This window comes from Euprymna scolopes, chromosome 11 (assembly GCF_053919585.1).
Source record: "Euprymna scolopes isolate OS-2025 chromosome 11, ASM5391958v1, whole genome shotgun sequence".
Classification (NCBI taxonomy): Eukaryota; Metazoa; Mollusca; class Cephalopoda; order Sepiida; family Sepiolidae; genus Euprymna; species Euprymna scolopes.
Window position 1 is genome coordinate 59,640,166 of NC_136492.1, and position 26,197 is coordinate 59,666,362.

Sequence of the window (26,197 nt, forward strand, 5' to 3'; positions counted from 1 at the left end):
AGAAAGCATCCAGCTTACCATCATTCACAAGTTCATATTTAGTATCGAACAAAATTCCAATAAAAAGTATTTATAAGAAATTGTTAGATCAAAAATTCTGCATAGTCACGTCTATACGTCTCTAGAAACCATTAAATAGTTAAATGCGAAACCATCGTTAGTTAACTCGGTAACTAAACAAACAAAATATTTATCAAATTATTTCTCGGAATTGGCATTCACCCAGTCTCTCTGACATATGTGTTTATTTCTGTAAATCTTACCGACAAAGAATGTAAAGTTGCAAATAATGTTTCTTGGGATTCAGTAATTTTTATTTTAACTTGAAAGCTTGAGACCTTTGTGTAAGAAGTCAAAATTCTAGTGGATTCAACTAACCAACCCATCTTCTACATTCATACAAGTCGACAGGTGAACCTAGGATCATAGTTGCCAATCATACCTGAGCAAATCCTTCACAATGAGATTAAGAAACATTGTTTGCTTTGCAGTTTATTGATTTTTATTAAGATTTTCAGAATTTGTTATCGGTTGTCTCGAAGTTTGTTTTTAATTTGTTTTGTTTTTCTTTTTTTCTCTCCATAATTTTGATAACCTTTGACAATTGTCGCGGTGGACAGCATACCGTAAGCCACTTTATATGAATGCATGAAGGATTTGTTTAATACCTTTTTGATATGTTCGAAACTAAAAAGAATGCATGAATTTTTAATGCTTTTTATTTCAAGAAGCATGAAGGAAATCGGTCGTTGCTCTTCCCTGGTAGAAATTGTAGCAAGAGGACCAGAGTTTCATGCATGTGTGTTAATTAAAAAAGACAACAAAAAAAAGAAAAAAACGGAAAAATTTAAAAATGAAACTGGAGCTAAAACCTTTCGCATACACTTTGTTGTTGGCATTTTTTGTTTTTATCGACAGAAAATGTGCTTTTAAGAAAATCTGTTTTTTATCAGTAGCAAAATGTTTGGCAATCTGCTTATTTTTATTTTATTTAGAGACTTTTCACATACATGCGTCTTAAAACTTCCTAATGTCTTGGATCTATGTTAGGGAAAATTTAACTATCAAAAGCAAACAAGTGTATTAGCGACTAGAGTTACTTCCCTTTTGTAGCTAGTGATAACCAGTTGAATCTTGGCTATACTAAGTTCAATGGCGTGTAAATAAATAAAATAAAATGAAATAAAATAAATAAATGAAATGAAATTAAATAAATAAATAAATAAATAAATAAAATGAAATAAATAAATAAAATGAAATAAATAAATAAAATGAAATAAATAAATAAATAAAATGAAATAAATAAATAAATAAATAAAATGAAATAAATAAATAAATAAATAAAATGAAATAAATAAATAAATAAATAAAATGAAATAAATAAATAAATAAATAAAATGAAATAAATAAATAAATAAATAAAATGAAATAAATAAATAAATAAAATGAAATAAATAAATAAATAAATAAAATGAAATAAATAAATAAAATGAAATAAATAAATAAATAAATAAAATGAAATAAATAAATAAATAAATAAATAAAATGAAATAAAATAATAAATAAAATGAAATAAAATAATAAATAAAATGAAATAATAAATAAAATGAAATAAAATAATAAATAAAATAAAATAATAAAATGAAATAAAATAAATAAAATAAAATATAATAAATAAAATAAAATGAAATAAAATAATAAATAAAATAAAATGAAATAAAATAATAAATAAAATAAAATTAAATAAAAAAATAAATAAAATGAAATAAAATAATAAATAAAATAAAATGAAATAAAAAAATAAAATAAAATGAAATAAAAAAATAAATAAAATAAAATGAAATAAAATAATAAATAAAATAAAATTAAATAAAATAATAAATAAATAAAATGATAAATAAATAAATTAATAAATAAATAAAATAATAAATAAATAAAATAAAATGAAATAAAATAATAAATAAAATAAATAAAAAAAATAAAATGAAATAAAATAAATAAAAAAAATAAAATGAAATAAAATAAATAAATAAAAAAATAAAATGAAATAAAATAAATAAATAAAAAAATAAAATGAAATAAAATAAATAAATAAAAAAAATAAAATGGAATAAAAATAAATAAATAAAAAAAAATAAAATGGAATAAAAATAAATAAATAAAAAAAAATAAAATGGAATATAAATAAATAAAAAAAATAAAATGGAATATAAATAAATAAAAAAAATAAAATGGAATAAAAATAAATAAAAAAATAAAATTAAATGGAATAAAAATAAATAAAAAATAAAATTAAATGAAAATAAATAAATAAAATGAAATAAAATAAATAAAAAAAATAAAATGAAATAAAAATAAAATAAATTAAAAAAAAAATTGGCTGCTACAGACACATCTTTCTCGCATTTCCTACTACTATAATTGTGTAAATATATCGATGTAAAATATCACTATTGGATTATACTATCAACTTCACCTGGAATTTTTCCATTTTCAAATACTATATCCTCTCTTTCAACTGGCGTGACAAAGAATATAACCGTAAATGTAACCGTTAAAGTCGTTAGTTTTTTTTTTTTTTTTTTTTTTTTTAGATATGATACTCTAGGAGATTTATTTTTGGATAGTAAAGTTATGTGCATAGTGTACAATTATTTTGAACAAAAATGTTACCTTTTTGAAGTGCTTACTGCACCAAATCGTATTAGTATTTTTTATATCCCATCTCTCTATATATTCCAACTAAAAAAAAAACATGCATTTTATTTTAATTCATTGAATGTAGGTGTTCCTCGACCATAAAAATTCAGTTTGGTTACTGAATATCTTTTCTAAACTCATTTAGAGCCAAATGTGCTTTGGATTTCAGAATAACAATCAGTTGGATCTCTGATAAAGTATAGGTATTTTTCAAGTTCATAGCTGCCGGATTGTATAAAAATTTAGGTATCGGCATCGACTCTACCTAGAATCAATGTTGCCTAACTGCATTGCATGTTTAAATAGCATCAATGTATCACTTATCTTAATAGTAATTATCAATGAATTATAAATGTTCAAAGACGTTAACATGTCCTTCCTGCTCCATAATATGACATGATCACATTGACATGTAGGTTCTCGTTAGATAACCGGAGTTAATTAATGTTGCTCCTGGCCAGTACCAGATGGGTGACCATTTGGGAATACCAGGTGCTGTATGTTAGACGTTATCTCTCTGCAAAAACCTAACATCGCCATTTCCTTTGATTGTGATATGTATGTGACTGCTTGTAAATTTGATATTCCCTAGAAATTTCCGGTTTCCTAGGAAGTCGGTTCAACTTGCCTAGGGTGAATGCTGCTGCTTTCTCTTCCTGCTTCATGGTGATCCAGGAATCACAGTCGAGAAACACGAAATCTGGTTTCTTTGTCAATCGTTTTGTGAACTATTGGTTGACCACGTTTCCCATTTAATCAAATTATGTAAAATAATCATATCAAGTTTACATTCAATAAAGGTCAAGAGGACAATCACCAAAGGCCGACCATATAAGGGTTGAGATTGACGTGTTGCAAACCATGGTTTACCAATCATTCTGGTCTTAAATAATCTTCTCCAATAATCCCATATATCTTCACATCAGCTTCCTGCCCATGATACCAAACGTTTCTTCTACTTTTGGAATTGGTTCACAAAATCAGAACAATATAATTGTATACTAGCAGGGAGATCCAACGTTGCCCGCGATTAAACGATCAATAGATGTTTCACACTCCCATATTTTTGTCATTAAAAACAGTGAAAATACCCAATTTTTTATTAAATCAATTGATTGCCTGCTGTAGTTGACGACCCATCGCGCTGCACCAGGAGGAAGCTTCACATGGCTCCCCCATATTATAGTCAACATTGCACTGTAGAGAACCTACTCTTGATTTTATCAAATTATTTTTTATATATAATGGCTTGAATCAGTTTAAAATGCAAAAGTCAAGTATTATGGTTCAGTTATGCTTTAAACAAGAACATTCATTTCTAATGCACCTCTGGCATATCACAAAAACCTACTGTTGATTTTTATATGTCTGGTCTTTCAGCTTGTGTGATAAAACTTTAATGCACTTATGATGTTAGGCTGTGTAAGATGTAAACTTTGGTCAAAATCACCGATTCCATTTTTAATCGGGTTATTTTGATTATCAATACTTATCAAAGACCTGATACAAAACTTGTCTACAAACACTGCCAGATATATAAAGTAAATTCGTGTGAAATTTCATAAAAATTGGCCCCGTTGTTTTAGAGTCCATATGTGACCTTGACACGTGGTCTTACACGACCTTGAACCTCTGATCGCGGCCCAGTTAAGATCTTAACCCTGGGTCGATGCCCAATTATGACTATCCTAGTCACCGGGTAATTAATTATGTCGACTGGGCAACCAGGTCTGCCAACCATTGGTACGTCGCGTCACCCAGTGAGTCCTCGTCTAGGCGTTGGAGGACTCTTCTCGGTTGCACGGTCCTCAAGGCCTGTTCTTCTTGATCATCTAGTTGGTCGTCCTGTTGACTGGGTGTTCGTTGACGGGAACGGGGTCACAAGTGGCAAGTAAAAGAATTAAAATTACATGGAACAACAGCACATCAGCAAACAAACTCCAGAGGTTGGTTGATATATAATGTATTTAGGAAATTCATAAATGATTATCTACAGACGTATGTACAATTGAAGATTAAATGGAAGCAAGCAATTAGATTTGTGAATAAGCTTCTTGTTGTTGAAATACTCGGTTGGAGTCACGGACCATTGTAATTATCGTTAAGGTGTTCTGGCTGGTCTCTTCCTAGGTCCTCTGGATTCTATTAAGTTGCAAATTGAGCTCTCTGGCGACCAGCGAGGGGGGAGAGAGAAGTTGGGTGGCTGGAGTCCTCTACCGAGACCTTTATCTCTGTTTTCTCTCTTCTAACTCTGCTCCTATCTGATTAAATCGAGTTTTACAGATCTTATATAGTAAAACCCTTGAATAATGACGATGCCTACGTTCGTCTTCGACCAATCAAATTGATGGATAACAATCCACCTGGTTCCTTCTCATTGGTCAATTTGGCCTGTGGCAGGTATTATTTTTCCGCCCCCAATTTCCAAAATCAAATTGACTCCTCCCCAACTTGTCTGACCCCGCCTTCTTTGTTTTTTTCCATATTATCAACTGATAATCAGAGGAAATATTATTGTTTAGCTTGTAATAGATCACCATCTTTCAGCTATTTAAAAATATCCGTTTGATATTCTTTCCCCTTTGAATTTATTTGTTCTGTCAACATCCCGACAAAATATGTTATAGAAAACCGAAAAATCTCTTGATTTAAATTTCAAATGGCTTTATCATAGTCACCCGAATCAGTTAATATTTGATTCGAAAAAAACATTCTTTGAAAACGACAAATGCGCGTGTTAAATTTTAACTCCAAAGAATTTATTTATCTTTTGTTTTGATCTTGTCACAAATATATTTTGTGAGGCCAACAATTACGTGTGTGTGTGTGTGTGTGTGTGTGTGTGTGTGTGTGTGTGTTTTAGTTCAAAGCAATCAAAGGAAAAAAATATTTCCCTTCTTTTTCCTGCGCTGGACATGACCATCGGAATCTGTCACCATCGCTCGACTTGAAAGCAAAACGTATGTTTTTTTTTTTTTTGAAGTTATCATTCTGTCCATTTTGGCAAAAGCATTTATTATTGTTTTAAGTGATCTTTTGCTTTGAAGTTTAGCAGGCGACCTCCACTTCTATCCCCCAACCGTATGGTATCTCAGCAACAAGATTTTGATACATAAAAATATTAACAAAAAAAATTATTTTTTTTTTTTTTGTAACCGGTGTTCGCCCGGGATTGATTATCACCTTTAACAAAAACGTCACGTCGACCCTACTGATCTGATGTGGCCCCTCTTTGGTGTTACACATAGAAAATGAACTCATACGTACACACACGCATACAAAGTTCCTTCTATATAATAGATAATTTTCTTTTGAGGGATCTTAGTGACTACTTTCGAATTTCCTACATGTTGACCATGGATTCATCTTGGTTTCCATTTTTCATAACTGGAATCTGTTTTGGATGAATTGATGATTTTTAAATATTAATTCTACAAACCATCACTAGCCGATCAGTTGCTTCCTAAGTTCTTAGGAACATTATCATTTCCTTTGTATAGGAAGCCATGAGGTAGAGCCTCTTACATGGCCACTTGTAAGCTTCATGTTTCTTGCTGACTGGCTCACTATTACAAAATTCCTTCTCTTTAACTGTCATATCTTTCTTTGACCAATGACATTTTTGTATTTCTCGCTCCCTCTTTAACTTTCTATCAGTTATTGCTGCTGTGCAGGAGTTTGATGTCCAATTTTTTAAAGTCTGTTGGCTTAAGTTATTTTCTCTCTATGAAAGGTATTAATCTATTTATCTCTCCCTCCCTGCTATGAGTCAAAAACACTAAACTTTTAAACCTTGAAATTATTAAGGAGTCACTGAGTGCCCTGTGATTGGATGAAAAACAACCAATCACAGGCTTCCTTTGTAAATTTTTACCAACATCCACAAGAGTGTTTTTTAGAAATTCCTTTCCTCTTTTGCTTATTGGGCCCTCAAAGACAACGTGTCTGTCAGTTCTCTCCGTCATTTTAACGCCTAACACGTGAGGATTTCCGACAACTGCAGCACAGAACAACTCAAGGCTTCCATTTTTTTATCAACCCAGCCAAAACGACACGGCAAACGTATACCGTTAACAGGACGAATCTTACAGATAAGTTTCACAAAACATAACTATTTTTTGCAAGGAAACCTTCTCTTTCCTATAAATACAAGTTTTTATAACATTTTTTTATGTACTTTTCTTGTTGACGTCACAATATTTTGTTACCATAGGAAATTCCCAACAAAATTTCAATTAGAAAACAATAATAAAAATAAACTAAGATGAATGTGTAAAATGTTTAACGAGTTTTTTACAATTTTGACCCAGTTTTGACCCTTTAAAACAATTTTAACTGGCTAAAGACCCATAAAAGAACTGCCCATTAAAAATTCAACCATTTGAGGCCTGTGACTTTTAGTTTCAGAGGAGTTAGTTTGAAAATATGGAGACACAAATATATAGCCGTTTACATAGATTTCCAAAATAGTTTTCAGCAAGTAGATTATGATCAAATCTGACATTCTGAAAACTAGATGATCACAACTAGAATATGTAATAGGTTAAGCGTTTGATTTTTGGATTTAGGGTTGATCGAATTAAAGGTGACTGTTGGGTTTTGGAAAAAATATTCACTTTCTTAATTACCATTTTCTTTATGTGCAGCAAGGCATACTCTATTGATATTAGATGAAACTATGGAGATACTGGCTTTCTGACCTAAAATACATGAAAGCTTGATATTTTTTTCTTTTCCTTTGCACAACACAGCTGTTCGGCAAAGTCAAGACAAAAGCATCAATTTTCTTCTACAAAACAACCAAACCAAACACCATGAGTAAATATTTGAAGACTAGCAGGGAGACCCGACATTGCCCGGGATTGAATGATGATCAACAAATATTTCAGTCCTATATTTTTTATTGTCATCGAAATCTGTGACATCGCCTGGAAGGAAGCTTCATATGCCTTCATGCAGTAGCTTAATTTGAAATATGTTATTCTACATTGATAAAAGTATTTTATATAAACTTCTTTCCAGTTAATGAAAAAAAAAACATTAGGAAATTTACTTGCGTGGGTTGAACCTACAGACCACGTCATGTAAAAGAAAAAGTAAATTTTTATGTCTTGTAAAAAAAAAAAAAAAAAAAAAATTTACATGCGGAGCTTGAACCTAGAGATAACGTCAAAAAAAACAAAAACAAAACAAAACAAGCTATCAACTTACCCACAGATGAATTTTCATAGCTTGTTGTTCTATCATTGTTGCTAAGTGACGACATGGAAAAAATGGCTTTACACATGATAAATTAGAATAACGTTTCGATTATCGGTAATTATCAGGGGTATTCTGAGACAAAACTTAGCTAAGATCACTTCCAGACTTATACACTAAAAAGTTCTGTAAATTTTCAGGAAATTCTGTTCAGCCGTTTCGGAGGCTATACGGAACGAACTCACAAAGTTGCATTTATATAATTGTAGAGATATAAAGAACTTGAAGCATAAAATGTTTTTGCTAAATTACTGTATCGTGCATTAAATAGTCCAAAAAGGGTTGATATGCCATCAAACAAAACAACCAAAGCAACTCTCCACCATATGCAAAGGCTTGGCAGAATGAAATCCAATAGTATTGAGATCCTTCTAAGATATCCAATTACCTTTTTGTTTCAACCGTCTTCCCAGATGCCTTCATCTTCAATCCCATTTTTATGAGGGCATTGCCATTTGTGTGTAGTACATGTCCATACTAGCAACATAGACGCTTTTCCTTAATTTCATGAGAAACAAATTCTTGATTACCATTCTAGGCTATTAAATTTTAGCTATGCAGTTACTAACAGTTGCTGAGCGATTTTTTAATGTTTATTTAAGGTGCCATGAAAAATATTTCTTGTACATTAAGGGAGCCCTAGCTCAAAGTTCGGGAATCTCTTTTTACTTAACCTTGACATTTATTGATCATGCTTAGCCGTCTACTACTCGAGCTCATTTGTGTATTTGAGCACTCGCTCTACTGTGAAGATCAGGTGTGCCGCTATACATGGCTTCTCAATTAGTGTTGAAATCTATTTACAGATTGCCTTCACTAATTCAATAATTGCCAGTAGGGATTAACATGTTTTCGATAAGTAAACATTTCTTTGTATGGAAAGAAATCCTCTGTAGATTCAACTGAAATGCAATTAGATTTACACTTGTCATCCGAAGAACTTCCGTTTACATATCTGCTCATCTGTTTTACACAGGTTTTTAAAAACACAGCATTCAAATCTCCATATATTTGAACGTTAATATTTATTTGCATAAAAATATGCAACATGTAATACAAGACCAAGGATAAGATACGGGTAAAAGCTTGTCATTATCTGAACTCGTGATGTGATGGAGGGTGTGTCAACAACCGTTGTTTTCCTTAGTAAAGGGAATTAACCGGGTTTGCACTAAACAAGTTCGTAAGAAAGCTAATTACAATGAGTTGGGCTAATAAAATATATAATGTAAGTGAAATTGTCTCTGTGTGTACATTTCCAAACCAAGCTACTGTCAATTCTCAGTCTACAGACTCAAGATTTGAAATAAGGGGTATTGAGATTTGGAAAATTTGGCTGTCATGGGGTCAAAGTTCAACGATTTGACCTTTTTGAAAACTTTACCAAACTCCTGATAAAATAATGTAGTAAGAATTCTTTTTCTATTTAAAAGATTATTAAAACGAATTTCTAATATATTCAGTCATGGATATGTGAACGACATGAAGGTTGACTAATTTGTATAGTCCTTTGAAAAACGAGCATTAATTAATTACTTATTCATTTTTATGGTTTATTAGATGATTGGTTCTATTTCATTATTAGGCTGGATTCTATTTATGCATAGTTTCTACATTCTGCATAATAGCATAGACTTTAAGAAAATTTTCTAGCAAATGGAAAAAAGATATGTATATGTGTGAACTTGTCAGTGTGTGTGTGTGAAAAGTCTCTAAGAAACTTTTCTGGATATTTGATCTAGAGGGTTGAAATTTGATATATAGGGTATTTAGACTGTAACAATTTCGACTTGGTTTTTAGCTGGTAAAAATTTCTGCTAAGGAGGTCAACAGTGATAACAAAGCAGTTGAGCATGACCTTGGCAGAGTAAGTCTAATAAAATATTACACCTGCTGTTTATTTTGCGCATGTTCAAAATTAAACATAACTTGGCCGCTTAATATTTAACCTTTTGTATCCATCTGTCTGTAGCTCAGACATTAACAACATTGGAGAGATAAACGACTGAGCTTAGAGTGCTAAATGTTCTGGTTTCGATTCGATTGGATGATAGCAAAGTTATTTTATAATTTTTAAAATCATTACGATATATTGGATAATAATGAAGAGTATTGGCTCTGTAATAATAAATCTGCATGCATTAAAATATATGCATATTTTATGACTAGGCGGCCTTCTAGTAATTATATATTAGATGTCATGAGATGATGCCAATATTTTCCCCGATTACTTATTCTGTTCTAGATTTTTGATTCTGAACTTAAAAATCGTCTAATCACATGAAGTAGAATTTCATTTGAGGGAAGGGATTTATTACAAAAACCTCAACTTTTTAATGTAATTATAACTTTTTAATTTTACAGACTTAATGTTTTTCCTTTATATATTGTATCCAAGATTTGGATAAATTCATTAAAAGATTTCCATCTGTATTTTTCATTTGTTTTTTTTGTTTTTTTCACTATTTATTCACTAGTGTCATTTTTAACAGCGCTATTTGCATCAAAATTCGTCATGCTCGATACATGATAGTTTTACAGGTAGTTAAAAAGCAAGAAGTATTTTTCTCTTTTAGTATTAGTAATAAAAAATTGTGTTTTGAACCAAAACGAATTTAAATAATTGTTTCTGGAATCGGAAATTAGGCTGAAAGAATGTTTTAATACCGATTTCGATACCTTCAAATGATTTTTTTTTTCGATATCTGATTAATCGTCCCAACGCAAATCTGAACATATCTAGTCATGATCGTTGTATGTTCATTTGATATTTATTTGACGTGTAAATGGATTTACACTTATCTGAAATGCTTCTCTCTGTGTAAAAAGTTTCATCTTAATACACGTGTTTATAGAAACACTGAAAGGATACCGGCCTCAGGAGAAGTAAAATTAACTCCTGAAACAAGTTTTGCACCACTTTTACTGCCCCCTACAAGATTAAAATCGGTATATAATACTACTAAACATTATGTATAGAATTCTTATTCGAATTTTGATCAAAAATCCAAATTTTGATCAAAACTCCGAATTTTGATCAAAACTCCGAATTTTGATCAAAATCTGAATTTTGATCAAAAATCCAATATGATTTCGATGCCGTCTATACTTTAAGGCATTTTTGCTTAAACGGTTTTAAGCAGAAATTAAAATTCATGGAATCTTGCTTAATTGGCATCTGACTATGGATCAAATAACAAACCCTTTGAAATACTCCAAAGAAATTTGGGGAATATTAATTGAGTGATGTCAATAGAAATTGTTAAAATTTCACAAAAATCGAAGGCATCTATTAGTGATGGAACGATTCAAATATTTTTCCCTGATTCTATATAAATCTCTAAACATTTAACTATAAAATGATTTTGTCCCAATTACTGTACAAGCACGTCTTGAATGTGCGTATATTTTCTCAAACTTACAAACACTTGTGCAGGGGGTGATCTATAGATTTTAGTTTTACTGAAAGTTTAAATCGATAAATAGTAATTTTATTATTACTACCAGCCAGCAGCAGATTTTTCTTAAACGAAAATCAAAAAAAAAAAAAAAGATGATTAAAGGAATCATTTTTTTTTTTTTTGAGAGGGGGGGGGTCAGAAAATAGGTACAAATTTTTCCGATTCCGATTAATCACCCCAACACTGTCTATCCACTTCTTGACATAAACTAAAATTAAACTTAGTATATCTCACATTATGACGCTTTACACCTAGCAGCTTTGTTCTAAAATGATTTAATTTAGGAGTGAATCACTGAAAGCGTATGAGGGTGTGAGGCGCCAATTTTAAATTATGAGTAAGATATGTTACTTGAGTACTATTAATTATAATTGCTATCATCAAAACGTACTGGGGGGGTGACAGTTGCTATGTGGTCAACGACATGAACTGAAAAAGCCGTGTGTGCTAAGTATGAATCTAGTTCGGTTCATATAAACATTTCTAATTATGGATGTTTACAAAATTTAACATTGCCCCTTCCGTATCTTTTTCATTTTTTTTAATGATGGATCACTATTTACAACCAAGGTTGAATAGGCAAAAAATTACTTATCCAAAAAGATGGCTCAACAAGTATTTTACATTAAACTCGAAGACAACTATGTTGTAGTCGCTTGGGAAGCAGACTAGTGATATCCTATTCTACAGATGGGATGCTCTAAACAAGAAACTTTGTTCATGGAAGTTCCTTTTGGTTTTTAGTAAACTTTCAAGTCTGTAGACCAAAAATTGACAGTTTATTAGAGACCAGTCTACAAACCGACAAGATCACTGCTATAATATATACAGAGGGGAAAGGTTTTTGCTGTAGTTATAACTCAACAATCTGTTGCTGTGAATGATTTGCAGGAGGATGTACCTATAACTTCTGGACACATTTTTCTTTGCTATCCTGAGAGAATATGATAAACGAACATAGGTGGAGGTAATACGTGGGAGGATTCTCACACCAAAAATGCTATAATACACCCCTCTCTTGAAGTGAGCATCAAAATATAGTACAATCGAATTAATAATATAGTTTGGGCTTCAAAGAAACCTAATCGCAATTAATATACTGCCCAGTCGTAAAATATGCTTAGATATTATAATTTTAATCATACAGATTTCATATTAATTGTTATAGAGCCAATTCTCTATATTATACCTAATATATAGTGATTTCAAGTTTTAAAAAATATGGCCTGGATGCCATCAGCTAGAATAAAAACATTTAGCTCTTCAGCGGTATTTGCTACCATCTGAGCTAACGACACATGCATATTAAAACTTGACAAACTAAGCATGCTAAGTTTCAAATTTTCAATTTTGATACGTTAGCTTTTTTTTTTTTTTTTTGTCCCGACTAAAAAAAAAAAAAAAAAAAAAAAAAAAACATTGATTTTGTTCCACAGGTCCAAATACTTCATATGTCAAGTCCATAGACCAAAAATTGACAGTTTATTCGAGACCCGTCTACAGACAAGGTCACTGCTATAATATATGCAGATAAGACGACTTTTTATCAAAGTATGAGTCGAGTTTGTGCCTCAGATAGATGTATAAGCAAACTGGAAATTCCACAGTATGAGCAATATATTCAATCAACAAAAATGTTTTGATAAGGCTGATATTTTTCTGGATTTGTTTTGGGACAGAAAAAGTAACCTGCAGCAAATATGAGTTTATTTCCATTTCTATCAAAATAATGTCCATTGTATTCTAACTATAGAACTGACCCAAATGAGACAAATTAATAAATACTAATAAATATTCAGGAAATATTGTGCTACATAGTTCAATACAAATAATAAAATCATATTGTAAAAGACCATCTTAAATCTACTCCTCCAGTTTAGTGCCTCTCGATAGAAAACGTTTTTTATTTGCCCTATTTCTTTCGAATGTTCTCGTTTTTTACATAGTTTTGCTGACTTTCTTCAATAAAGAACCGCTGCATGTCGAAATTATAAAGTTTACTTTTTATATCATTAAAACAAGGATCATATATTATGATCTTCAAAAAAGAGACTACACCAAAGGGTGGTCACTCTCGTATTCTTGTTCAGGGTTGCCAGATTGACTTTTTTCAAACAAAATTCTGTGACCTTGGCAGTTTTTTTAAAGCATTTTAGCCTTTTTTTTTCCAACGTGTAACGTACATACTAAGGAAGCAAGTAGCTGAATATTATGTTAATTATTTCGGAATATTTAAAATATAAGTAGTTAGACATCTTTTTAGTTGCAAGTAGAAATTCACTTTAAGGATACCAGACAGAACTCTTTCCTTCCAGCATTTAGTTATTTATTCATTTGTACTATAATCATTTGTACAATGAAAATTGTAGCTATAACAAGATTAAGACATTCATCTGAATACATCTGTAGATAATAATTCCTCATCTCGGAATTCGAACCAAAATCGATGTTTTGGTTATTAGTCAGATTTTAAGCTTTCAAACATTGCATTTCATGTAAAAATCATAAAATGAAATAATTGCAAATATGGTTTCCTCTAAAATCCCCTCTGTTCAAATAGAAAATGGCTTCAGTTTTATTTTGTATATATTTTAACTTTATTGAAATGCAGCAGTTCAAACATTAAAAAAATATAAATTTATGCAATAGTTTGAATTGTAAAGAAGCCTTAAAGTATAAATGAATTTTTGGTTTTATTAAATTCTGTTGAATGATGTGAAATGGCAGCTGTTTTTTAGGCTTCTTTCATAACTTCATGTGTGTATGTAATATATATATATATAGAGAGAGAGAGAGAGAGAAATAAAAAGGAACAAACCGTATTATGTGTTCATCAACGTTTCGTCTTTATTTCGAGACTTCCTCTGGATGAATGAGATTAAGAAACAAAAAATACGAGTAAAAAATATTTGAAAATGTTTCACGTGCAAAGTGGGACGCAGTTCTATTTCAGAAAAACGGAAAAAGACGTTGGAAATTCATTCAAAAAGTAGGGGGGTGGGGCTGGCGCTGTTAAAGAGAGGGAAATTTTAGTGACGTCATATAGTGGTCAATATAATTTTAAAAAATATGAACGCAGTTAATATTCTTACTGGAAAAAAGATATATCTGTTGAAATTCAAATATAGGTCTGTAACAGAAACGAAATGAGTGTTTTTTGTGATGTAATTTATTGATTGAGATTATATGTATTAATTATTATAGGGGGTGTTTGAATGGTGTGAGAAGGTTAACCTGTGTCTACAGTTCTTTTGATAATATATATATATATATATATATATCAGGGTTGTTTCAAAAGTAAAGCCTCCTATGGTAACTCAAAAACTAAAACGTTGAAGAGCTATGAAAACAGCAGTAGTTCCATTAAAATGAGCGATTTTTTGTTTTGTGCTTCAGAATTTATTTTTCTACATAGTCACCACCATTCTCAATGCAATTTTGCCAGCTTCTTTTGATGCTTCGGTCATAAAAGTCCAGAGCATATTTTGTCACTTGCATCTCTGTTGCCACTCTGAAATTGACAAAGCCATCTATTAACTATGCCGACATCAACTGCATTGGCTTTGTAAACATTCAACAGGCGCCGGTGAATGTTGATCGGTTCATTTTTTTTTCTTTGTGGAGGAATTCAATGACTAATCTCTGCTTTTGACACGCATCCATGACAGAAGTTACTTAGTTTCACACCGTCAATATCTGCAACAAGGTGAAACTTTCAAGTTATGGCTGCATAAGTTCAATCATACTAACAATGAAATTTGCAATCCTCTCTGATTCATTCGGATGGAATAAAAAATGGAAGGCGTTACTTTTGGAACGTCCCTTGTAAAATGAAGTTGAGGGTTGAGAGCAGAAGCACACAGGATTCTCATTATTTCCCGGGCAACACCAATGAACAAGCTAATGAATTTATATCCTGATAGTGACGTTTAGGAATTTTCTTTTGTGAAACTAACATCACTGGAAAGTTAACAAATAACTTTATAAAAATGTTATCTCTCCGGAAGGCATTTGTCAAACTTTGGACAAGATGTTTTAGTAGATGAACTTTGATACATTGTACATCTCTTCTTTTTACTCTTTCTGTTATTTTAATTTCTATTAGTGTTGGAACGATTAATTGGAATCGGGAATCAGAAAAATTGAAATTTTTAAGGGAATCGGCATCGGAAAAAATTGTCCCTATTTTCCGATGCCGAAAACGATTCTTTTAATTATCTTTTTGATTTTGTTTAAAACGAAATCTTCCATTGCTTGTGCTAATGATAAAATAATAAATATTTATTGATTTCAAACTACCAGTAAAACTAAAATCTATAGATCATCCCCACCCCACAAGTGTATTTTTATGTTAGAGAAAATATCCATACATTTAACTTGTGTTTATGATATACGGGGCGAAAATAACTTTATAGTTAAATATTCAGATTTATAAAGAAGCAGAATCGATAATTGAATCAGGAATTTAGTATGGAATCAGTAATTATATCGGAATCAGTAATAATATCGGAATCAGTAATAATATCGGAATCAGTAATAATATCGGAATCAGTAATAATATCGGAATCAGTAATAATATCGGAATCAGTAATAATATCGGAATCAGTAATAATATCGGAATCAGTAATAATATCGGAATCAGTAATAATATCGGAATCAGTAATAATATTGGAATTATCCCATCACTACTTTTAATTACATCATTTATTCTCCTTTTATGTTGCCACTTTTAATGTTATTCCCGATTCACTTCGTCACATTTGCTACTACTTCCCTTTTCTTTATTTACATATGCGTTTACGTCATCTTCTTACTCTCCTCCTCCTCTTCTGTTGTTACCGTTGCTGTTAGGCAATGAGACAAGACGGAGGCCTTTACGTTTTTGTTGTTGAGCCTCATTCATTTCGAATGAATGTAAATGATCATTGGCATTCGTTTGCCTATACTTTTAGTTGGAATTCTTCTAGAAATAAATCGGATACTTAAGGAAGGGATCACGTAAAGGTTGCCAACATTCCTATGTGAAAGTATTTCTGTGGGACAAACTGGATTCGAACTCTGTACACTCAGGTTGTCAGTTCCTATTAACCACTTAGCCACCTTCATCTCCGTGCTGTTGGTTAAGAAACGTTTGGCATGTCTGAAACGGAAGTACTTTTTCATATCTGAAGGATGAGTAGTGGGGTGTTGGCCAGAGCGTCTGGTAAGGGTGGTTGTTGCAGCCATAGCTATTTTTGCTATTTTTTTCCTATTCGAGAGATGAGAAAAGACTGCTACCCTGCTTTTCTTTATTTACATTATCGCCTTACTCTCAGTTTTATGCTTCTACCGCTGCTACTATTCTCATCCCAACATTATTCGTTTCATTCGTCCTTTATCACTACACTATCTAAAGCATACAACGTGCTACCTGGCCCAACTGTCGGAAGATACAGATTCCCTCACCTAAAATGCACCAAATATTGATGCTATTGTTTTTCCTTTCTCTTTTGAAAAACTCAGTCGTGTTCTGCAAAAAAAAAGCAAAAAAAAAAAAATAAACAACTACTTTTTCTCTACAAAACAAACAAACCAGTTTCCATGAATAAATATTTGAAGATATAAAAAGCTTGAAGCATAAAACCTTTTCATTAAAATAACCAAATTCAGCATTAAATAACTTGAAAATGGTTGATATGCTGTAAAAAAAAAAAAAGAAAAAAAAACATGCACTAGCCAAACAAGCAACATCAGTTTTACTACAATAACGATTCTCAAAAATAAATACTTTCATATCAAATTAGGAAAAGGTGCTATATGGACGATAACTAGTAACTTGCGCATATAGGTGTGACTTTATTTCCACTTTTCTTCAAAGTAAATAAAAAGCATTATTTAGTAACAATTAACATAAATACTCAACAGATACAACAAATAAGTAGTAGTAGTACGATTTTTTTTTAAACATAGTCTAACATAATACATGCTAGTATTATAGTTTATATATAAAGACAGATATTTCCCCTATTTGTTTGATCTGTATGAATTCATAAGGAAAAGCTAAATATAAAAATTTGCTTTATTTTGTCTGGAAGTTTAGTGTTTGATTATAGATGCAGTTGTTTAAAAGTACCCACAAGTCTCAAAATTAAAAAATAAAAAAAACTTCTTTGCTTCTATGTACATATGTTGCTACAATGTTTTTTTTTAAATGTTCAAATAGCATGAACGCTTAAATGTTCATTATTGCTTTTGAGGACAGCTACTGGATAATGGAGTGTGTAAATATCTCCACTGTTCCATCTATATCGAATGCAGTGGAAAGTCCTGAGAACATATACCAGAAAATACAGTAGGAAATAAATCAAAAACCATCCATCATGATTATGCACAGAACTATTAAATCTGATATAGTAATATGGGATAAGGAGAAAGAAGCAACCTTAGTTGAAGTTAGTGTCCCCAGTGATGAACCAAGAGGAAAAAGATAACAAAATACCAACTTTTGTGTACGACATGAAGTGAAACCGAAATCTTAGATCTCCATTATTCCAGTAATTGTAGGATAAACTGCACTCATGGGAAGTAATTTTTAAAATTACTTGCCAAATATACTCGGTGAACTAAGTGCAAAAGAGATACAAACAATTGCACTTAAAGGGACGGTTAGAATCTTAAAATCTCTCGGTTAGAATGTATAAGATAGTAGGTGTATGTCTGGCATCCGGTAGGATGTTCTATCACTAGTCAGAACGAAATAAGAAAATTAAAAATATATATATATATATATATATATATATATATATATATATATATATATATACAATAAAGAACATAATATTTTTTAAATTTATATTTTACTAAATTGGGTGCCCGGCGTTGCCCGGTTGTTTGGAGGTGTGTTTTGAGCAAAGAAAAAGTTGTCGTAGGCAGGCAGGCTCGAACCAGTACTGCGAAGGAGGAAAAGAATGTGAAAAAAAAAAACTGTGACATCTTTGCCGTTGCGTCCATCACCAAACTGGAAATGGCAAAGATTTAAATTAAGGCTAGTTAATCGAAAAGAAGGGATGACTTTCGAAACGACCTTTCCTTGTAGAAAAGTGCCCAGTTAAGGGCGAAGGAATTAATGTTTTTAGCCAATTTTTCGATATTTGTCACCCGAAGGGTCGTGCTTTAAAACTATACCAATCTTGTGAAAATTCGTCGCCTATGTCGAAAGTTTTAGGCAGGCAGACATACATACATTTAAACACAGGTGAGATTTATATTATAGATTATTTTTTATTTTTCTAAGTAAAACGGTCTTCGAGGCGAACTTAACCATATTTATCGCTTAAAAAAATCAACAAGAAATCTACAAAGAACATACTTGTAGATAATTTTAATTAGCATTACTTTCATGATATTTAGTCGTAGGAGCAGGAATTTTTTTGTGTTAAATTTTTCTGGTGCACGTATCCTACTAGTACTTAATAATGCCCGTACAGTATTTAGAATATATCAGGGAGTGTCACTGGTGCAGTGGTTCCGGTGTGGACTCTGTGTTCCATGTTCGAGTCTTGTTGGGGCTATTGCATCAATTTCACTAATATCATTGGAAAAAGTTTAAATCTGATTCTCCTCCATCCAGCTTTTGGTTATGTAGTAGGATAAACTAGATTCTCAAACCTTTATATGGCAATGGTCAAGGTAGGGGGATTCTGAAATAATACCATCTCACATGGAATTAATGTGAAAACGTTACTGATAAATTCAGAAAGGACATTTTTTTTAAATAAGTAATTGAATTCACCCTGGAGTTGTCTACCAAATTTCCTGTGAATGTTTTAATTTTGGTTTCCAAAAAGTTACGGTTTGGGCTTGGTTTTAAATTTTTATCTCTGGCTTTTTGTTAAATATTTTAACAAATGCATACCTGGCCAAATGCAAGAAACAACAAAATAATTCTCAAATGTACCAAAGGGTTATTTGAAAAAAAAAAAAAAAATGAAAAAAATTAACATGGCATAAGCACCTACTGTGAAAAAGCAACAAACTTTATCAATTGTCTAAAAAATGTCTGAGGTTCGAAAGGTCATTTTCAGCAAAAGATTACACAGGTGTAATCAAAGTCAAGTCAATTCACTGAAACAACTATGGCTGAAAGAATGCCCTTAGATTGTAGCTACCGTGACAATGCTGTCTCAAGGTGGGGGGGGGGTTCAGATTGTCACAAATAGTTTTATGACAACTGAAAAGGATATCGTTGTTGGTTTACGATTTGGACCCGAGAAGAATCAACCTTTCAAATTCCCATGCGTACATCTCCCTACTACAAACCAACCATCTTCACAGACAAAGATATATTGTCATATGCGTCGCCATTCTTTAATACACAGCAGAAGTACGTTTTATCTGCGTTTTAAAATGAATTAGAAAACGGTTCTTAGATGAATTCAGATTAAATGAATTTAAATCTTGAATATAAGTAGTATTTTATTTTTTCATAATTTAATTTTTTTGCTACTGCTTTTTTTTTTCTCTGTAATAGATTTCTTTCTGAGAACATATATGGTCCAAATTCCAGGTATTTCTTAAGTAATTTTTGTTTGGTCATTTAAAATTTTAATTTAAATTTTTATTTGATAATTAATTTTTCTAATTTGTTTCGTGATGTTCATTTTTTTATTGTAATTTCTGCATGTTTTTTTTTTGTTTGTTTTTTGCTAATGATTGTTCATTTTTGTGAAAATGTTTTGTTTTGTAAAACAAAAATTAACTTTTTCTCTTTAAGGAAGAATTCTCATGTAAAAGTAATTTTTAACATGTAAAATTTTCACTCCATTTTATTTTTTGTTTTTTTTTTTAGTTCTGTAACATTTTTATGAACATTAAAAAAAGTTAATCGTAATGGAATTCAGAATGAATCTGTGAATCTCCTTTCTACCTCAACTTTTCCCTCCTTCACTCAGTTTCTCCTCTGACGCCTCCCAAGCATTATCTCTCCTCCTCCTACTTTGACCTCCTCCTATAATGAGTCTCTCCTTCAACATTTGACCCCCTCCTACACTCTCCTCTTTGACAGCCTCCCAGAGTTTCTGCACGTCCTTTGACCGCCCCTCCCACAGTCTCTCTCGTCGGCCTTTGATGGCCCCTCCCACAGTCTCTCTCGTCGGCCTTTGATGGCCCCTCCCACAGTCTCTCTCGTCGGCCTTTGATGGCCCCTCCCACAGTCTCTCTCGTCGGCCTTTGATGGCCCCTCCCACAGTCTCTCTCGTCGGCCTTTGATGGCCCCTCCCACAGTCTCTCTCGTCGGCCTTTGATGGCCCCTCCCACAGTCTCTCTCGTCGGCCTTTGATGGCCCCTCCCACAGTCTCTCTCGTCGGCCTTTGATGGCCCCTCCCACAGTCTCTCTCGTCGGCCTTTGATGGCCCCTCCCACAGTCTCTCTCGTCGTCCTTTGATGGCCCCTCCCACAGTCTCTCTCGTCGGCCTTTGATGGCCCCTCCCACAGTCTCTCTCGTCGGCCTTTGATGGACCCTCCCACGGTCTCTCTCGTCGGCCTTTGATGGACCCTCCCACGGTCTCTCTCGTCGGCCTTTGATGGCCCCTCCCACGGTCTCTCTCGTCGGCCTTCGATGGCCCCTCCCACGGTCTCTCTCGTCGTCCTTCGATGGCCCCCTCCCACGGTCTCTCTCGTCGTCCTTCGATGGCCCCCTCCCACGGTCTCTCTCGTCGTCCTTCAGTGGCCCCCTCCCACGGTCTCTCTCGTCGTCCTTCGATGGCCCCCTCCCACGGTCTCTCTCGTCGTCCTTCGATGGCCCCCTCCCACGGTCTCTCTCGTCGTCCTTCGATGGCCCCCTCCCACGGTCTCTCTCGTCGTCCTTCGATGGCCCCCTCCCACGGTCTCTCTCGTCGTCCTTCGATGGCCCCCTCCCACGGTCTCTCTCGTCGTCCTTCGATGGCCCCCTCCCACGGTCTCTCTCGTCGTCCTTCGATGGCCCCCTCCCACGGTCTCTCTCGTCGTCCTTCGATGGCCCCCTCCCACGGTCTCTCTCGTCGTCCTTCGATGGCCCCCTCCCACGGTCTCTCTCGTCGTCCTTCGATGGCCCCCTCCCACGGTCTCTCTCGTCGTCCTTCGATGGCCCCCTCCCACGGTCTCTCTCGTCGTCCTTCGATGGCCCCCTCCCACGGTCTCTCTCGTCGTCCTTCGATGGCCCCCTCCCACGGTCTCTCTCGTCGTCCTTCGATGGCCCCCTCCCACGGTCTCTCTCGTCGTCCTTCGATGGCCCCCTCCCACGGTCTCTCTCGTCGTCCTTCGATGGCCCCCTCCCACGGTCTCTCTCGTCGTCCTTCGATGGCCCCCTCCCACGGTCTCTCTCGTCGTCCTTCGATGGCCCCCTCCCACGGTCTCTCTCGTCGTCCTTCGATGGCCCCCTCCCACGGTCTCTCTCGTCGTCCTTCGATGGCCCCCTCCCACGGTCACTCTCGTCGTCCTTCGATGGCCCCCTCCCACGGTCTCTCTCGTCGTCCTTCGATGGCCCCCTCCCACGGTCTCTCTCGTCGTCCTTCGATGGCCCCCTCCCACGGTCTCTCTCGTCGTCCTTCGATGGCCCCCTCCCACGGTCTCTCTCGTCGTCCTTCGATGGCCCCCTCCCACGGTCTCTCTCGTCGTCCTTCGATGGCCCCCTCCCACGGTCTCTCTCGTCGTCCTTCGATGGCCCCCTCCCACGGTCTCTCTCGTCGTCCTTCGATGGCCCCCTCCCACGGTCTCTCTCGTCGTCCTTCGATGGCCCCCTCCCACGGTCTCTCTCGTCGTCCTTCGATGGCCCCCTCCCACGGTCTCGCTCGTCGTCCTTCGATGGCACCCTCCCACGGTCTCTCTCGTCGTCCTTCGATGGCACCCTTCCACGGTCTCTCTCGTCGTCCTTCGATGGCCCCCTCCCACGGTCTCGCTCCTCGTCCTTCGATGGCCCCCTCCCACGGTCTCTCTCGTCGTCCTTCGATGGCCCCCTCCCACGGTCTCTCTCGTCGTCCTTCGATGGCCCCCTCCCACGGTCTCTCTCGTCGTCCTTCGATGGCCCCCTCCCACGGTCTCTCTCGTCGTCCTTCGATGGCCCCCTCCCACGGTCTCTCTCGTCGTCCTTCGATGGCCCCCTCCCACGGTCTCTCTCGTCGTCCTTCGATGGCCCCCTCCCACGGTCTCTCTCGTCGTCCTTCGATGGCCCCCTCCCACGGTCTCTCTCGTCGTCCTTCGATGGCCCCCTCCCACGGTCTCTCTCGTCGTCCTTCGATGGCCCCCTCCCACGGTCTCTCTCGTCGTCCTTCGATGGCCCCCTCCCACGGTCTCTCTCGTCGTCCTTCGATGGCCCCCTCCCACGGTCTCTCTCGTCGTCCTTCGATGGCCCCCTCCCACGGTCTCTCTCGTCGTCCTTCGATGGCCCCCTCCCACGGTCTCTCTCGTCGTCCTTCGATGGCCCCCTCCCACGGTCTCTCTCGTCGTCCTTCGATGGCCCCCTCCCACGGTCTCTCTCGTCGTCCTTCGATGGCCCCCTCCCACGGTCTCTCTCGTCGTCCTTCGATGGCCCCCTCCCACGGTCTCTCTCGTCGTCCTTCGATGGCCCCCTCCCACGGTCTCTCTCGTCGTCCTTCGATGGCCCCCTCCCACGGTCTCTCTCGTCGTCCTTCGATGGCCCCCTCCCACGGTCTCTCTCGTCGTCCTTCGATGGCCCCCTCCCACGGTCTCGCTCGTCGTCCTTCGATGGCCCCCTCCCACGGTCTCTCTCGTCGTCCTTCGATGGCACCCTCCCACGGTCTCGCTCCTTGTCCTTCGATGGCACCCTCCCACGGTCTCTCTCGTCGTCCTTCGATGGCCCCCTCCCACGGTCTCTCTCGTCGTCCTTCGATGGCCCCCTCCCACGGTCTCGCTCGTCGTCCTTCGATGGCACCCTCCCACGGTCTCTCTCGTCGTCCTTCGATGGCACCCTTCCACGGTCTCTCTCGTCGTCCTTCGATGGCCCCCTCCCACGGTCTCGCTCCTCGTCCTTCGATGACACCCTCCCACGGTCTCTCTCGTCGTCCTTCGATGGCCCCCTCCCACGGTCTCTCTCGTCGTCCTTCGATGGCCCCCTCCCACGGTCTCTCTCGTCGTCCTTCGATGGCCCCCTCCCACGGTCTCTCTCGTCGTCCTTCGATGGCCCCCTCCCACGGTCTCTCTCGTCGTCCTTCGATGGCCCCCTCCCACGGTCTCTCTCGTCGTCCTTCGATGGCCCCCTCCCACGGTCTCTCTCGTCGTCCTTCGATGGCCCCCTCCCACGGTCTCTCTCGTCGTCCTTCGATGGCCCCCTCCCACGGTCTCTCTCGTCGTCCTTCGATGGCCCCCTCCCACGGTCTCTCTCGTCGTCCTTCGATGGCCCCCTCCCACGGTCTCTCTCGTCGTCCTTCGATGGCCCCCTCCCACGGTCTCTCTCGTCGTCCTTCGATGGCCCCCTCCCACGGTCTCTCTCGTCGTCCTTCGATGGCCCCCTCCCACGGTCTCTCTCGTCGTCCTTCGATGGCCCCCTCCCACGGTCTCTCTCGTCGTCCTTCGATGGCCCCCTCCCACGGTCTCTCTCGTCGTCCTTCGATGGCCCCCTCCCACGGTCTCTCTCGTCGTCCTTCGATGGCCCCCTCCCACGGTCTCGCTCGTCGTCCTTCGATGGCCCCCTCCCACGGTCTCTCTCGTCGTCCTTCGATGGCACCCTCCCACGGTCTCGCTCCTCGTCCTTCGATGGCCCCCTCCCACGGTCTCTCTCGTCGTCCTTCGATGGCACCCTCCCACGGTCTCGCTCCTCGTCCTTCGATGGCACCCTCCCACGGTCTCGCTCGTCGTCCTTCGATGGCACCCTCCCACGGTCTCTCTCGTCGTCCTTCGATGGCACCCTCCCACGGTCTCTCTCGTCGTCCTTCGATGGCACCTTCCCACGGTCTCTCTCCTCGTCCTTCGATGGCACCCTCCCACGGTCTCGCTCCTCGTCCTTCGATGGCACCCTCCCACGGTCTCTCTCGTCGTCCTTCGATGGCACCCTCCCACGGTCTCGCTCCTCGTCCTTTGATTCTATCTGACTACCCACCCCCCAGGCGTAGTCATTGTGCTCCTCTGAACCACTCGGGCACAGTCTCTTACCATCGTCCTCTTCTAACCCTTCCCATTTGCAGACTCTCTACAAATATTCCTATCTTCCACCTTTTTCACTGGAAGTGGGAGAGACCTATTCTCCTCCTCTGACCCTCAACCCCCTTCTAACCAAGTTTCTGTTCTCTAATGCTTGACACCTTCCAAATATATTAATTTTTTTTTTTTAATAAAGGTTAAATCCAATCTTTCATTTCTTTTCAGTTTTTCTGATTTAATATATATATATATATATATATATATATATATTTCTTTTCTAGGAATAAATCTTTTGAAAATAAAAAACAAATAATTTTAAATATTACCTCAGAGACCCCGTATCTATCCTGTTATTCTATATTGTTTTCTAGATTCCTGTTTATTCTAAAAGAAAAAAAATATTTCTAGTAGTACAATAGTGAATGCTGTTATTTAGAGGAAATGAAGTCCGTAAAAGAACAAACAAATTGGGTGCATTCAGTCATATTGTTAACATCCCCATCTGGCATCAATTTAAATGGCTCTCGTCTAGGGGAACTCCATGTTTTGATAAGCTTCTGGGCTTGACCTTTACTCCTGACCTGAAATGGAACACGTACATCAAGTCAGTTGCCAAGGTCGCTGGAAAAATGGTGGGATCCTTCTACCGCCCCAGAAGATATCTCACTACGGATCCAATTCTCTATCTATATAAAAGCCAAGTACGTCCAAGGATGGAGTACTGTTGCCACATCTGGGCAGGAGCTGCTAAAAACAGCCTATCCTGCCTTGACAGAGTACAAAATAAGCTTTGTGGCTTAGTGGGGAATGCCCTTTTCTCTTCTCCACAGAAGAGACGTTGCGAGCCTGTCTTTGTTTTATCGTTACTTCCATGGCAAGTGCTCGTCTGAGCTCCAATCTCTGGTCCCCCCTCACCAATCTTTCATGATAAACACCCGTCTAGTTAAAACCACTGTCAAAAATTTTCCCCACTCTTTAGCTGTGCCAAAACCAAAATGTAGATTCCATGAACAAAGCTTCTTTCTTAGAACTGCACGCCTGTGGAACTCTGTTCCGTTTGTCTGTTTCCCACCTGACTACACCCTGGATGTCTTCAAATCCAGCATAAACAAATTCCTGATGAACTGCCCCTTTAAGTAAGACACTTTATCAAATCTCCAATACTAACGATTACTACGATACTATCCCATGGATTACTATACACGGAATAACCCTTATCCCTGAGTGGCTTCCGGGCCTTGATAAGTGGTGACTACCTTAAAAAAACAAAACAACATGCAAAATTAGATAACAAAAACGTTTAAAAATGTTTCTTCATTACAATAACTTCCCATTTGTCAATCGATAGTATCAATAATCAACTTGTAATTCTAAAAATGCCTTAAGATTTGGTATAAGAGTATTTTATCTCTCCTGCATGAATTTTGTAAGCGTTCTGTCTCCATATTTCCTGGGTGTTGTCTTCCAACGTTTGGTCTTACGTTTTGAACATTTTGTGTCAATTGTTAACATCTTTTTACTTTTCAGATTCATTATTTATTTATATATATATATATATATATATATATATATATATATATATATATATATATATATATATTCAAGATCAATGTCTTCAACTGCTTACAATCTGTATGCAGCATGAACTTGGTAAAATATTTAAATCC

At 36.8% G+C, this 26,197-nt stretch overlaps 1 protein-coding gene across 13 annotated transcripts in view; it reads left to right on the forward strand.

Annotated features, from left to right (window-relative positions):
- The window catches only part of LOC145287867 (anoctamin-4-like), a 746,862-nt gene that overhangs the window by 584,070 nt on the left and 136,595 nt on the right, over positions 1-26,197 (forward strand). For 3 of the 13 annotated variants that reach the window (XM_080135748.1, XM_080135749.1, XM_080135751.1), the window contains exon 8: positions 19,930-19,965. The exons of the other annotated variants lie outside the window; for them this stretch is intronic. In XM_080135748.1, coding sequence (XP_079991874.1) covers positions 19,930-19,965 — 36 coding nt within the window. The remainder of the gene's footprint in view (positions 1-19,929; positions 19,966-26,197) is intronic. 13 annotated transcript variants of the gene reach the window in all.